We start from the raw sequence: 13,814 nt of genomic DNA, 5'->3' as shown, positions 1-13,814 counted from the left end.
TTAGGGCTGCTACTCCAATGTGAATAGTGTCTTTATGAAAAATGGAGGTCTGGAGAGAAACAAGCACACAGGACAACACCATGTAAGGATTAGACTTCTGCTGCCAGAAGCTAGGGAACCATCAGAAGTCAAGAGAAAGGTTTGTGACACATCCTTCCCTGGAGCCTTCAGAGGAAAAATGGATCTTCCTCTATCATGATCCTGAACTGCTAGCCCCAGAAGAGTGAAAGCTAGTCAAAGCTATGGTTTTTTCACTAGTCATGTACAAATATCAGAGTTTGATCTTAAAGGAGGCTGAGCATGGAAGAACTGATGCATTCAAACTATGGTGCTGGAGAAGACTCTTGAGAGTCCCTTGGACAGCAATGAGATCAACCAGTCAATCCCAAAGGAACTCAACCCTGAATATTCATTGGAAGGACTGATGCTGAAGCTGAAGCTCCAATATTTTGGCCACCTGATGCATAGACCCAGCTCACTGGAAAAGATCCTGATGCTGGGAAAGAGTAAAAGCAGGAGGAGAAGGGAATGACAGTGAATGAGATGGTTGGATGGCATCATTGACTCAATGGACATGAATGAGTTTGAGCAAACTCCAGGAGATAGTGAAGGACAGGGAAGCCTGGCATGCTGCAGTCTATTTGGTCACAAAAAGTCAGACTTGACCGAACGACTGAAAAACAACAACAAAGAATGGTGAAATTATATGTCTGTCGGTGAAGCTACTCAGTTTGTGGTACTTTATACAACAGTCCTAGGAAACTAATGCACTCTTACCTATTCCTGTTTCAAATTCAAATTCACAAGGACAAGACATTTAAGAGCTCTAGCCCACATATCAAGAACAAATAAAAAATTAAAAAACTCAAAGTCCAATCTAAATATAAAAAAAATGAAAGAGAGGAAGAGGGAATGGCTCTGGTTTGACATTCCATTGTTAGCTACAAGCTGCTTTGTTCCTTGTAGAGTACAAGGGGTTGCAAGTCTTTTGTGCTGGATTGCTCTATTACATGTAACATTGTATTTTAAGCAAACATTCATTTCTGGCAAGTCAATATTGCAAATGAAATATTGTCTGAGGAGAAAAGAAAATCAATATCCACCTTTAAGGTCATTAAATTTTGATAAGGATTTTCTGCAAACATCAATATACTACCACAGATATGTATTGCATGGGTTTTGTTCTCTGTTTAATCCAATCTGTCTAGGAGTCCACTTGAACACACACATAACACCCACATACACACAGTTTTCTACAGAATCACCAGTAACCTCCTTGCTTTGCTGCTTGTTTTATTTTAAATAGATGTATTTACCGGTATCAGCCTTGCCATTAGAAAGAAGTACCGAGCCAACCAGATCCGCATGTGCACTCCAAGATAGTTGAAGAAATAGAACAGAATAGTCAGCTCAAAATGATGGAGGAGGCAAGAATTTTTCACTTGCCATATTTAAAAAACATATTGCTATTTAAAACAAAACAAAATAAAAACAAGGAGAACAGGCTGTAGAGTAAAATCTGAGAAGAACTCAGGCTGAGATAAAAACAAATTAAGTGTCCTAAAAAAACGTGGGCTGCTTACCTTTCCATAGGATTTGAGACAGTATCCAGAGAAATTACCATTTTCTAGCAAGGCTCAAATGATCTATTTGATCTATTATTTTCTATGAGTATTTTTCCATTTTATCAAAAAGTAATCTCTCAATAATCTATTTCCAGAGTAAAGAAAAAAATATTTTGCTAAATTATGTTTTATGCATTTGTTTGCTTGATTATATCTTACAAACAACTGCAGGCTTTCAAAATATTTTTCTTGAATTATTAATGCCACGAACCTAGCTATACTTTACTGTTGGCTAATTATCCTTATCCCATTCCACTCAACATTTGATTAACATTCCTTGTAAAATAGGTTAATGATAATCTGAATGCCCTAGGCTAGTGATTCTCAAGTCCTTTGTTCATGCACACTTTCAAATACATGCATGCTCATGCAACAGCAGAGATACATTGTTTGGAACTTGGAATGTCTGAACAAACAAGTCACTAAAGCATAGCCACTACAAAAATGTGTGACATACCAGACATAGTACACTATCAAATACTCTGGCTTTCTGCTAATCCCCTGAGTTCATAGCAGGCCTCAGCCACAATGCTTACAGATAATGTACACAAAAATGTTTGCAAATCTCTTCAATCTAGGGTTGTATCTTTGATATCCTTTATAATGGCAAATGCTTTTAGTGATTGCTAATTATACAGCTCTTTACTTTCTACTTTCTGGAACATTTCCTTCAAAGTACTTCCAGGTACCCCAAAACATTTAATAGCCAGAATGACAGTTTCCGTTTATGCCTTTAGGACATGGTAAGCACTTTCATTGGTATACATTTTGTCAATCATTATGAGATGAAACAGTTCACCAAAGTATAACTGGGGGTGGGGGTGGGGGTGCCACAGCCCAATAAACAATTGAAAGACAACTTTAGAGACGTGGTATAAAAAAACTCTTTGTGTTCATACACACTTTCAAGTGTGTGTATCCCCACCCAAACAGGATAGGTTTTCAGAAATGGGAGTGTACTAAATTCAGATTAGAATCGAGATGATCATTACTCAAACCCAAGAATTTAGCAGTGGGTGGGGAGTTAATATCTACAAATGAAGAAGGTTCAACAGTCAGAAGCACTGACTTTTGTTTGCTAAAAGCATTTCATAACCCTCAGATCATGAGGGAAATACAGGATTACCCTGTACTCTAAAGGGCTATTTAAAAGACAGAACTTCTATTGCAACATGTCAGTGATGCATTGGCCCCAATAAAAGAGGAATAAATGAGCCATGTTTTCTGTAGTTCTTTTGATGAATTTAAAGGTTCAAAACAACACTGTACAAAGTAGCAATGATTACAAGGCAAACACTATTACTCAAAATACTTTTATGTGGTTTCTATCTAAATACTCAAGTATTCTCTCAGCTATCCTTCAGCAGGAACTGAATGGTATATGCATACACAGTTGCAACAAAAATAAATTTAACAACATGCTTCCCTAGTGGCTCAGATGGTAAAAAATCTGTCTCAAATGAAGGAGCAGTCTGCCTGGGTTGCGAAGAACCCCTGGAGAAGGGAATGGCTACCCACTCCAGTAATCTTGCCTGGAGAATTCCATGGACAGAGGAGTCTGGAGGGCTACAGTCCATGGGGTCCCAAAGAGTCAGACATTTATGAGCAACTAACACAATTTACAATTTAATAGCATAACACCGACTGGTTAAAAATATCCAGGATTGAAGATATTTAATATGAATATTGTGATGTTCTTGTGTAGAATAAAACATTCACTCTTTTGGCATATCTTTAATAGGCTCCGACATTACAAATACTTCAGGAGTCTTTACTAACAGGTAATTCAGAGATCTGAACATTTGTACTTGACCAAAAGGAAATGCGATAGTTAGCATCACAAATTCATGGCTTGTGAGTTTACTATTTCCATGTCCCTGTGTTTAGGAGAGTAATACCCATTTTATGGTCTTATCCATTGACGTACAGGAAACATTTCAAATGTAGGTATTAGGCTTAGAGAAACCATCTATCATTTTATTTTTCTCTTTGTTTTTTGTAAGATTAACTCTCATTTAACTAGAATCAATTATTTGAAACATCAAATATATGGTATTATTTTTATATTATACAATTTGAGATTGTAAAAGTCAAGAAATAAGCTTGTTGTGAAAGTATTAGTCACTTAGTCATGTCTGACTCTTTCTGACCCCATGGACTGTAGCCTGCTTCTGTCCATGTAATTCTCCAAGCAAGAGTAAGCTTAGTCCAAATTAAACACTATACTTCCATAACCTTTATATTTCCACTCATGAGTTCAGGGCACATACAATGAATTCACATTCCCAGGAGTCTCTAATAAGAATATCTTCTCTATCTCTGTAACAATAGACACTCCTACCTTTAAGGTAATCTGACATATATGCATAATAATGACTTTTTACTTTAAAAAAAGGCTAAAGGAAATCAGCATATTTCTTATCTTGTTGGTGATCTGGCTATAGTTTTTAATTTTTATCAGTTAATACTGTAACTGAGCAGGACCCTATCAGGCGTTCCTAGAACATACCCCTCCCTGCACGTCCTGACCATGTCCCATATTTGTGGAAAAGCTATAGTTTTCCAGGAGTCCCATGAGTCACAAAAGCCTGGCTCAAGAATTAGTGTGTGAGACACTGTGAACATGCAGGTAGGCAGGAGAACTAGTAAGAAAAGCCGTCATATGACAGTCACAGAATCTTTAGTTCCTCCCTGAAGGACACAAAAAACAGTGTCTGATGCACACTCCTGAGTTGTTTTACAGTTGCCAAAATCCCCACCAAGTGGAAGAAATTCACTACCTGATGACCATGAGCATTTAGGTCTGGGAGCCTTAGGAATGATAATGCTAACTCCTGTGATAGCACCCTGTCAACTCATCATCAACCAACCAGAGAATTGTGCAGAGCTGATCATATACCCTGTGACTACCTTTCCTCACCATGCTTTAAAAATGCTTTCCTGAAACCTACTGAGGTAGAAATTGTGAGGCAGTCAGTGTAGGACTCTGAGACCTTGGTTTTGTTTTCAATGAACATCTCACTCCGTTAACCTAAAACTATACCCTCTTTCCTGAATTCCTGGAATTTGTCCTTGGTCTGATAAAGCATCAACACTCAGATCCAGGAAAGGGAAGTAACTAACTTCTGTTCCATATTCCCTAGGGAAAGACAACTGGTGCTCATTAATCTTTAGCCCATATATCTGATTTCTTGTAAAATGGCCAGAGGGCATGAAAAAGAGTGTCGACTTAATCCCAGGATCAAGAGAATCCATAAAGATGTTAAGTTAAACATTGTGACCTTCAAAATGACTGGTTAGAAATGACATATTTTAAGGACAGGAGCCAACCAAAAATGTACAGATCAATACTAGCAAGCATATAAACTGCTTCAAGTCCCGCCTTTTGGGGGACTCTTTACTCCCTCTCAGTGTCTATGCTGAGAGCTTTATACTTTTCCTTTCTGTAAAATAAATCCTATTCTCTTGTTACTGTGAATGTTGGCGTGTTCATAAAGTTCATTCTTCAGCTCCGTGAACAAGAACTCCAATTCCCATTTCACTCTCTGGGACTTCAAGTCTTTTGAGCATTAGCTGCCCTGGGCTTCTTGTATGGTGTCTTACAATAAGCACTGCACTTTCCTTCACCACAACCTGGTGTTAGTAGATTGGTTTTACTGATCAGAGACTAGTGGATTCAAGTTGGGTTTAGTAACAATACTGCACCAGTAACTACATAAAATAAACCATAATTTCAGTATATTTTAGAAAGTCATATGGTAGGGAAATAGGTAAAAAGACATAACAGCAAGGGATAATTGGAGACCAGCTAATGATTATTTAATTTTAGAAGAATATTTATATACCTAAATCCCATCTTCTAGTCATATTAGCAGCTCTTTCTACTACAGCTTCATTCATAAAAATCTCAACCTTCAGCGTTCTTTCACGGAAAAGGAGATAGTAAAGTGCATATGTCTGCTTTTTATTTAAGCATCTTTATAATGGTATAAAGTGTCACAGTTCTTTTTTTTTTTCTTTTTTCTTTTTTTGTGTTTTTTGTAAATGATTCACAGATCCTTCTCAGTGAATGTCACCAAATTATGTATTTCTTTTGCCAATAGTGAAGAAAAAACTATACAAACAGGTCTGTACCTTTGAATCATCTTTAACATCATATTAAGATGAATCTACTTGGCATTTATTGCTAGGCACAACAATTAGCATCATGTGATGTATTGCCACAGCACTCTATAATGGAGGTAAAACAATCATGATTTTCTGATGGATGCTGGCATGGGAAAAGAGAAAAGACATGGGTAGAAATGTGTGATGAAAATAGCTCATTCTCAAAGTCTGATGGCACTTAGGAGATTCTACATATTAAATTTACATATACATCTCTCATTGACAAAATGTTCATGTTAAAGCAGACAAGTTGTCACAGAAATCTCCTGGGCTGAAGAACAAATATTTGACTATCTGCAAGGTGCATATATTTATAATACAGGTAGGCCAGTTTGTAAAATCCAGGTTTTCTATCTAAAAATTTACAGTTTATTTTAAATTTTCTAAATATGATGACTTAAGAAGTAAAGTGGTTGGAAAGTCAAGTTTGTCTTAAATTCACTAGAAAGAGTATTTTTTTAATGCATTTTTTTTTTTTTCCTTTTCAAGGAAAGAGGTCTCATTAGCTGTGACTAAAACACAGCTGTGTATGATATAAGGGTCCTTTGAATAAGTCTGTAAAGGAAGTTAGGATTTAAGAAAGCTTACTGATTTGGTTAACAAATTGCTATTATTGTTGCTAAGTGAAAATAAACTTAAATAAGAGCCACTTCTAGTCTTGCCCCAGACTTTGAGCCATTCTTGAAGCTTCAGCACACTTGGCCACATTGCACTGCAGTTTTCTTAAATGGGCTGCATAATGACAAACAGGTAAGGAAAAGGCAAAGAGAACCATTTACTACAAACACACTGTAGGTAATATACAACAGTGGGGATTGCATATTGACCTTAGGGCATTTGGTCTCAATCAGCATGCCATGCTACAGCACAGAAACACACTGTCATGTTTACAACACAGAGCTGAATATAAGAGACTCACATAATTGCCTGCGAGAAGGTACAGGAGCACTTCCATAAGCTGTGCCCTGTAAATAAAACACATTTTTTTGGAGCAACTGATCATTAGTAACAGTAGAATATGGTGGAGAAAAGAATAAAGAAAATGAAAAGAAATTCAAAATAAAGACAGTTTAAGATGCTTTTATTAAATAAGGTTTTTGAGTTATTCCATTTGGTAAACATAAAGATCAAAACAAATATTTGTAAGAAATTAAGAAAAGATATATAATACACTGAAAATAAGTAAAATGAATGCTACAGCAGAAGATAGGAACAATTAAATTTGACAGAAAGGGAGGTTTGTGAAATGTAGAACACACATGATATTTATGAAGTGGCCTCCTTAAAAAGTAGGTTCCCTTGCACCAATTCCTTAGCTGATGAAAACATTTTCTCAAACTCTTAAACTAGGCAGTGTATTAGTATTTTCTCTGCTATTTTTCTACCTCAAACTATATAGAAAAATAACGACTTCAAATAAAATGGCTCTAATCTGTGCATCAATAAAAGTTAATCACTGAAAAATAGCATAATCAAATGGAGAGAAATTATTAAATTAAAATAGTAATTGTATATGATAGACACCAAAGTTAGAACAACCTTACTATATCGCTCTAGTTGACTAAACTCTATACAAACACATATTGTAATTCAACTTGTATATTTTTATTCCTGGCACTGATCTCTATCACAAAATGATATTATCATATACTCAAAGAAGGTTTTAAAATAATACGTAAATATAGATTTCTGTGAAAATCAATAGTTCATTATAAATATAATTAACAGATGATGAGAATATCTGAAAAAGATTAACTGATATTTATTGAACATTTATTCTGAAGTTCTTATGTTTAGTATATGGTAAGCATTATCTCAGTTTCCTCAACAGTCTTTGAGGCAGTTAAAAATTTTACCTTTATTTATTATTATTTCCATTGTTTCTGATGAGAAAACTCTTTGTAGAATCAAGTAACTTTTAGACTTAATTTAGAAGCAGTTAAGAAGTTATAGTTTTTAAGGTCACACTGTTATACTGAAAATAGTTAACAAAAAAGGACCTATTATATAACACAGGGAATGCTACTCAATATTCTATAATTACCTAAATGGGCAAAGAATTTGAAAAATAATAGATACATGTATATGTATAACTGAATCACTTTGCTCTACACCTGAAACTAATACAACATTGTTCATTAACTATTCTCCAAGAAAAAAAAATTTAGTTGAGTAATTAAAATGGAGGATTTACAAAATAATCCCTGTTGCTGGCATTTCATGAACTTATCTTCTAACAAAAATAGCAAATGTGAATATTATGGCCTTGGTTTGTATAAAGGTATACCAGAGAGAGAAACTATCTTGTAAAGTGTCTGCATGCTCGCATTGATGGATGATAAATAAGACATGCAAATCTCCTGCTTAAATTTTCTTTGTCTAAGAACATGTTTTGTATCTCTGGATCTACTGAGGAAGACACATGCCTTCTCCTATGCTCTACCAGGATTTGCCTGGGGTAGACTTAAACAAATTTTGTCCTGGATGGAGATTTCTGAGTTAATTTGATCAAAAGATTGCAACCTACACTTAGAAGAAACCACAGTACTCCAGAAACGTGCTATAAAGGCTCAAGTGTGACCTGTTAGTCATTCACTCCCACATATTGAACAATGCAAGTCAGAATCTTCTAACTACTGTTCCAGTTTTGCATTCTGAGATGGACTAATGTTATAACTGTGTTATTCAAATAGAACTGAACTCAAGAAAGATTTTAGAGAGAAATCTGCCTAAATCTCATAGATCCCCAGCTATATAGACATAGGTTTGAATCAAGAGCACGAGATCATTATTCACTTTGCAAGGTTGATTAAAAATACCATCATTACCTGTAACAAAAATTTATCACTTTGTGAGAAGTGTATTGTTTTTGTTCTTTGCTTTTATAATTTTTAATGAGTTGCCTCAAGTCCAAGTGATAAAACAAAAACTTATTTTTTCCTATAAACCTGGATTATTAAATTCTCATATTATAAACTAAAAATAACATTAATTGTCTGTATATTAGAAAAAATATTTCCAAGGTTCACAATATGTTAGGAGTGATCTTTATTAGAGAAAGATGTGTATTCAAATTTACTCCTATAATAATCCATGAACAGACCACTGGAACAAAATCTACAGTATGGAAAGGTACTATATTAATACTCTGATTAGAGAAGCTAGTTTCTTAATTTCTAAAACTTTTAGTTGCTATGATAAATGGTGGGTAAGGTCACAATTAGGTTAAATGCAGAGTAACTCAATAGAATTCTGAGGGAGAATTCCTTGGCTTTAAGTTTTTATCTGACTGGCTCCAAGCAATTTATTGTATGATCCTTTTTTAACTTCAGTGAAAAACTTGATGTTATGTGGTACACATACATTCTGTGGTTGTCTCCGTAGATCACAATTCTCCCCTCAATTTGCCTATTTCTACATCAATTAAGTGTCTTTTGATTGCACTTTGCTCAGGTGACTTTTGTATTTGTATTTTTTATCACACTTTTCAGAGTCAGTTAGTTATACGTTTATGCTCAACAGAATCATTGAAAAAAAGATTTCAGTTTTTAGGGCAGTTTTAAGCTCACAGGAAAACTGAATAGAAGTTACAGATTCCCCCTATAAGCCCTGCCCCTAGATATGCATACCCTCTTCCACTATCAATATCCCCCGACCATAAGGGTACATTTGCTATAATTGATAAACTTACACTGATACATCACTAGTACTCAGAGTCCATAATATACCTTAGGGTCAGTATTGTGCATCTACCATTTTATAGACACACTTTTAGGATGTATATCTACCATTTTAGTATTACACAGATAATTTCACTGTCCTAAAACTCCTCTATATTCTGCTTATTCATTCTTCCCTCTCCCCAGTCCTTAGCAACAACTGATCTTTTCACTAATTTTTCCAGAATGCCACATAGTTCAGATCATATAGTATTTAGCCTTTTCAAATTGACTTCTTAGTAATATGCACTATGTTTTCTCCATGTCTTTTCATAGCTTGATAGCTTATTTCTTTTTAACATTAAAAGAATACTCCATTGTCTATATGAACCACAGTTCACCTACTGAAGATTGCTTCTAAATTTTGAAAATTAGAAATAAAGGTACTATTAATATCTATGTGCAGGTGTTTATGTGATATAAGTTTTCATCTCATTGAGGTAAATAACAAGGATGGTGATTGGTGGACTATAGGGTAACAGTGTGTTTTACTTTGCAAGAAACTGCCAATCTGCCTTCAAAGTAGTTATACCTCAACAGAATCTTTTATAATTAAAAATGCTATCATATGCCAGCAAGGAGACCCAATATAGACAAATTTATTTTCTTTAATGAAATACCAAATCAATAGAGTACATTTCCAAGGTGTTCATTTATTGGACCGAGGCTTTGGAAATGAATATACATGTATTAGTTAAAAACAATGGAGAGAAAATATCACAAATTTTAATTTTTTACTTTTCAAGTAATGCTTGAAGTGCATTAACAAATGATCAGAAATTACCCTAGGAAAACTAAGCACTGTCAAAAAAGTTAACATGCTTAGGAAAACTGCTTGAAGTGAAGTGAAGTGATAGTCGCTCAGTTGTGTTTGACCCTTTGTAAGCCCATGGACTGTAGCCTGTCAGGCTCCTCTGTCCATTGAATTCTCTAGGCAAGAACACTGGAGCGGGTAACCATTCCCTTCTCCAGAGGATCTACCCAGGGATCAAACTCGGGTCTCCTGCATTGCAGGCAGAAATAATGATTAAGCCTACATTATCCAGTTTACCCACATCAATTTCATTCTGACTCCTTTTCTTTCTAAAAAGTTGATTAAAATTTCATCTATAATTTGAAACTATGAATTGAAGTAACACAAAAATAATTAAATGTAATAATATATCTAAATCAAAATAATGAGTTTATTCATCTAAGGCTCAGTAAAGAACAAGCCAGTGTTCAATTTAATTGTAGGAGCTTAGAAAATCTAGCAGAGAAATAGTTCATGCCTGGACTTTTTTCACACAGACAGTATAGTTCATGAATATTATTATTTTTTCACAGTGCTTAATAACATCCCTGAGGAGACATAAGAGACATGGGTTGGATCCCTGGGTCAGGAAGATCCCCTAGAGGATGGCATGGCAACCCATTTCAGTATTCTTTCCTGGAGAATCCCATGGACAGAGGAGCCTGGTGGGGTACAGTCCATAGTGTCACAAACAGTTGGATACCACTGAAGCAATTAAGCATGAAAATGTTAACTTTGTATGTACTGTTATATTAGAAATGACAAACATGTATCTGAAGCACATGATATTTTATTAATACCTATAAGATAATAATGTCTTTCCCATTCCCACAAGCAAGAGTGAGGAAGAAGTAAGTGAATTCCCACCTTACAAAGCCAGAATATGACTGCCTGGAACTGAGCCCTTTGGCTCCCTCAAACTAGGAACTCACTTGTCTCTTGCTAAGCTTCTGTGATCTAGTGGGTATGAGGACCTAGCCACACACTTAGAGGCTATTCTGTGAATGATGTGAATATGGTGATTTTCATTATAAACCATATTAGTTATAATAAGACTTGAAATAAACACAATATTTGGAATAGGGAAAACAACTGAAAACCAGAAATCCGTGAAGGAAATGCAATAGATGCTTTAAAAAGTACATGTACACACAAAAAGTGATGAACTTCCTTAATACTTTCTTATTCCTCTGGAAATATTTGGTAAGTACAGATGATAAGCCTAGTTTAGAACACCAAGATCAAAAGGAGAAATATACAATCTGATCAGGGTAAGAGTCAATATCATTTTTACCTGAGCTAAATGTTTAAAATGATATCTCAAGCATAATTCAATAAAAATTTAGAACTTACTAGCCCCAGGCATGCACATCAAAGAGCTAAATAGAACTAGATATGGAATGGAAATTTGAATAAGAAAATTCTTAAGTAACCCTTTATCCAAAAGCCTTGTGTCTGGTGTTTTTCAGAATTCAGAATTATTCAGGATATGCAAAATAATACCCCAAGCTAAGTCTAAGGCTGGAGTAATCAAGGACATTAATATTTTTCTAGGAAAAATATAACCTATGACTTTTAAAAATTATAAACAGCCTCTTGTCAATTTAGATCAGACTAGATTTGATTACCCAATAAATCACAGAAGGACTTTAGGTTTTCAGGGAATTTTTGTTTGCTTGTTATTTTGGATCTCAGAATTGCAGATAAAAGATTAAAGACCTATAAAATTATTTAAAATTACACAATTAGAACCTATGGGAGCATGACATTTTTATAAAATTAGAATTTCTAGCTCTACCTTAGGGCCTCTTCAAGTTTTCTTTGTAATGAAATAATATAAGAAACAATTAGCTGTCAAGAAAATACTTAGACTTGTTTAAGACTTGCACATTTATAAGAATGCTCAACTTCTAGAATGAAGTTGATAAAGGAAAACTTGACCTTGGTCCCATCACAGTACATATATGTGGAAACAGTGGGATTTAGTTAATATAGGGATTTAGTTAATATAACCATTTTAAGTGTTGTGGAATAATGTGATTTTAAATGAAAACAAATATTTCTGAAAAACATATAAATATTTCTACATGCCTTCATGCTTTTTGGTGGAATTTCTATTTTAAACTTATAAGAGTAATGTTTCAGACGACCTTTAATCACTAAATAACAGAGATGTGTTCATATTTCAGGAAATATGTAGATTGTAAAATGCTTGGCAATTCCTTAAAATCAATAACCCTTCAGGTGTGTGTATTTTAGGTACCTAAATTACACAAGAAAACACTCTACTAGTTTTGTTCTCACTTAGGTATTTATTTTAACCTTTCATTAAAACACACAAGCTAAATTATCATATGTGAAACCAATCGCCAGTCCAGGTTTGATGCATGATACAGGGCGCTCGGGGCTGGTGCACCGGGATGACCCGGAGGGATGGGATGGGGAGGGAGGTGGGAGGGGAGTTCTGGAAGGGGAACACATGTACACCCATGGTGGATTCAGGTCAGTGTATGGCAAAACAAATCAATATTGTAAAGTTAAAAAATAGATAAATAAGCTAATTTAAAATAAAACACACAAGTTGAACATATTAAAACATTATCCTTTTAAAATCCTTTTTGTATCATAGACTAGTCAAAGACATGCCCTTGATCTTCCACCTTGGATAACATATAGTGGTAGTTACTTGTTCATTAATCAAACAAAGCAGTATATAGAACTCAAAAGGTAACAGTGCCTTTAAATAGAGTGCAGTTTTGGACCCAGTTTGTTTTCCTTTACATGACTAAAAATAGTGATCATCAGACTGAATATCTACTATTAGCATTTTAGACCTCATTTCGAGAAGAATCCTTTTAAAGTTAAATTTGAAATTTAATTTCACAGCTTAAATTTGAAAGTAGTGCAATAAAGCTGAGACAATATTGTAGGATTGATGTTGGATCTCTTAACTACCATGGGGGAAAAGAAATGATTTTTAAATAAATAAAGAAAAAAAAATAACAGGGATTTGTGAGATATTTTCCTTTATGTTCTCAACAACCTGGTAGAAATTCAGAAATGAAAACTTATAAGGAAATTACAAATGCATCTTATAGCCTCCAAATAATGATAGGGGATCTAAACAATTCTATTTTTATTAAGGAAATAACCACAGTGAAAATGCACTGAGAAAACTACATTTATGACTTTCTTTTTTTACCTACCTCTAAGGCTTTCTATTTACCATAGTTATATAGTTATACACATTATAATAAATTTAACACAGATATTAACACAAACATTTGCAGTACAAATTTTGATATCATTAAGTCAATACTACTAGCTTTATGAGAGACATTAATTGAGGTATGTGAAAATAATATACTTTCTTACATGAACTTAGTTTTAAATTCTCTTTTCTTTTCTTAAATTGATTATCTTGAAAGTTACTCTTCTGTAATTTTCAAAAATACATCTCCTGCTAGTACTTCAGTAAGAAACACAGTGGTGGGTATGAACTCTAATGGC

General features: G+C 34.4%; 1 protein-coding gene across 2 annotated transcripts in view; it reads right to left on the bottom strand.

Annotated features, from left to right (window-relative positions):
• CCSER1 (coiled-coil serine rich protein 1) overlaps positions 1-13,814 on the bottom strand; it is a 1,336,256-nt gene that overhangs the window by 244,943 nt on the left and 1,077,499 nt on the right. Inside the window, exon 11 of one of the 2 annotated variants that reach the window (XM_081594754.1) lies at positions 6,548-6,757. The exons of the other annotated variant lie outside the window; for it this stretch is intronic. Within the exon in view, the coding sequence (XP_081450880.1) occupies positions 6,680-6,757 (78 nt within the window). The 3' untranslated portion in view covers positions 6,548-6,679. Of the gene's footprint in view, positions 1-6,547; positions 6,758-13,814 lie in introns of those variants that run through there. 2 annotated transcript variants of the gene reach the window in all.

This window comes from Giraffa tippelskirchi, chromosome 1 (assembly GCF_054371585.1).
Source record: "Giraffa tippelskirchi isolate mGirTip1 chromosome 1, T2T-mGirTip1v1.2.pri, whole genome shotgun sequence".
Taxonomy (NCBI): Eukaryota; Metazoa; Chordata; class Mammalia; order Artiodactyla; family Giraffidae; genus Giraffa; species Giraffa tippelskirchi.
Note: the sequence above shows the minus strand (reverse complement) of the source record. Positions and strands in the feature narration are given on the sequence as shown.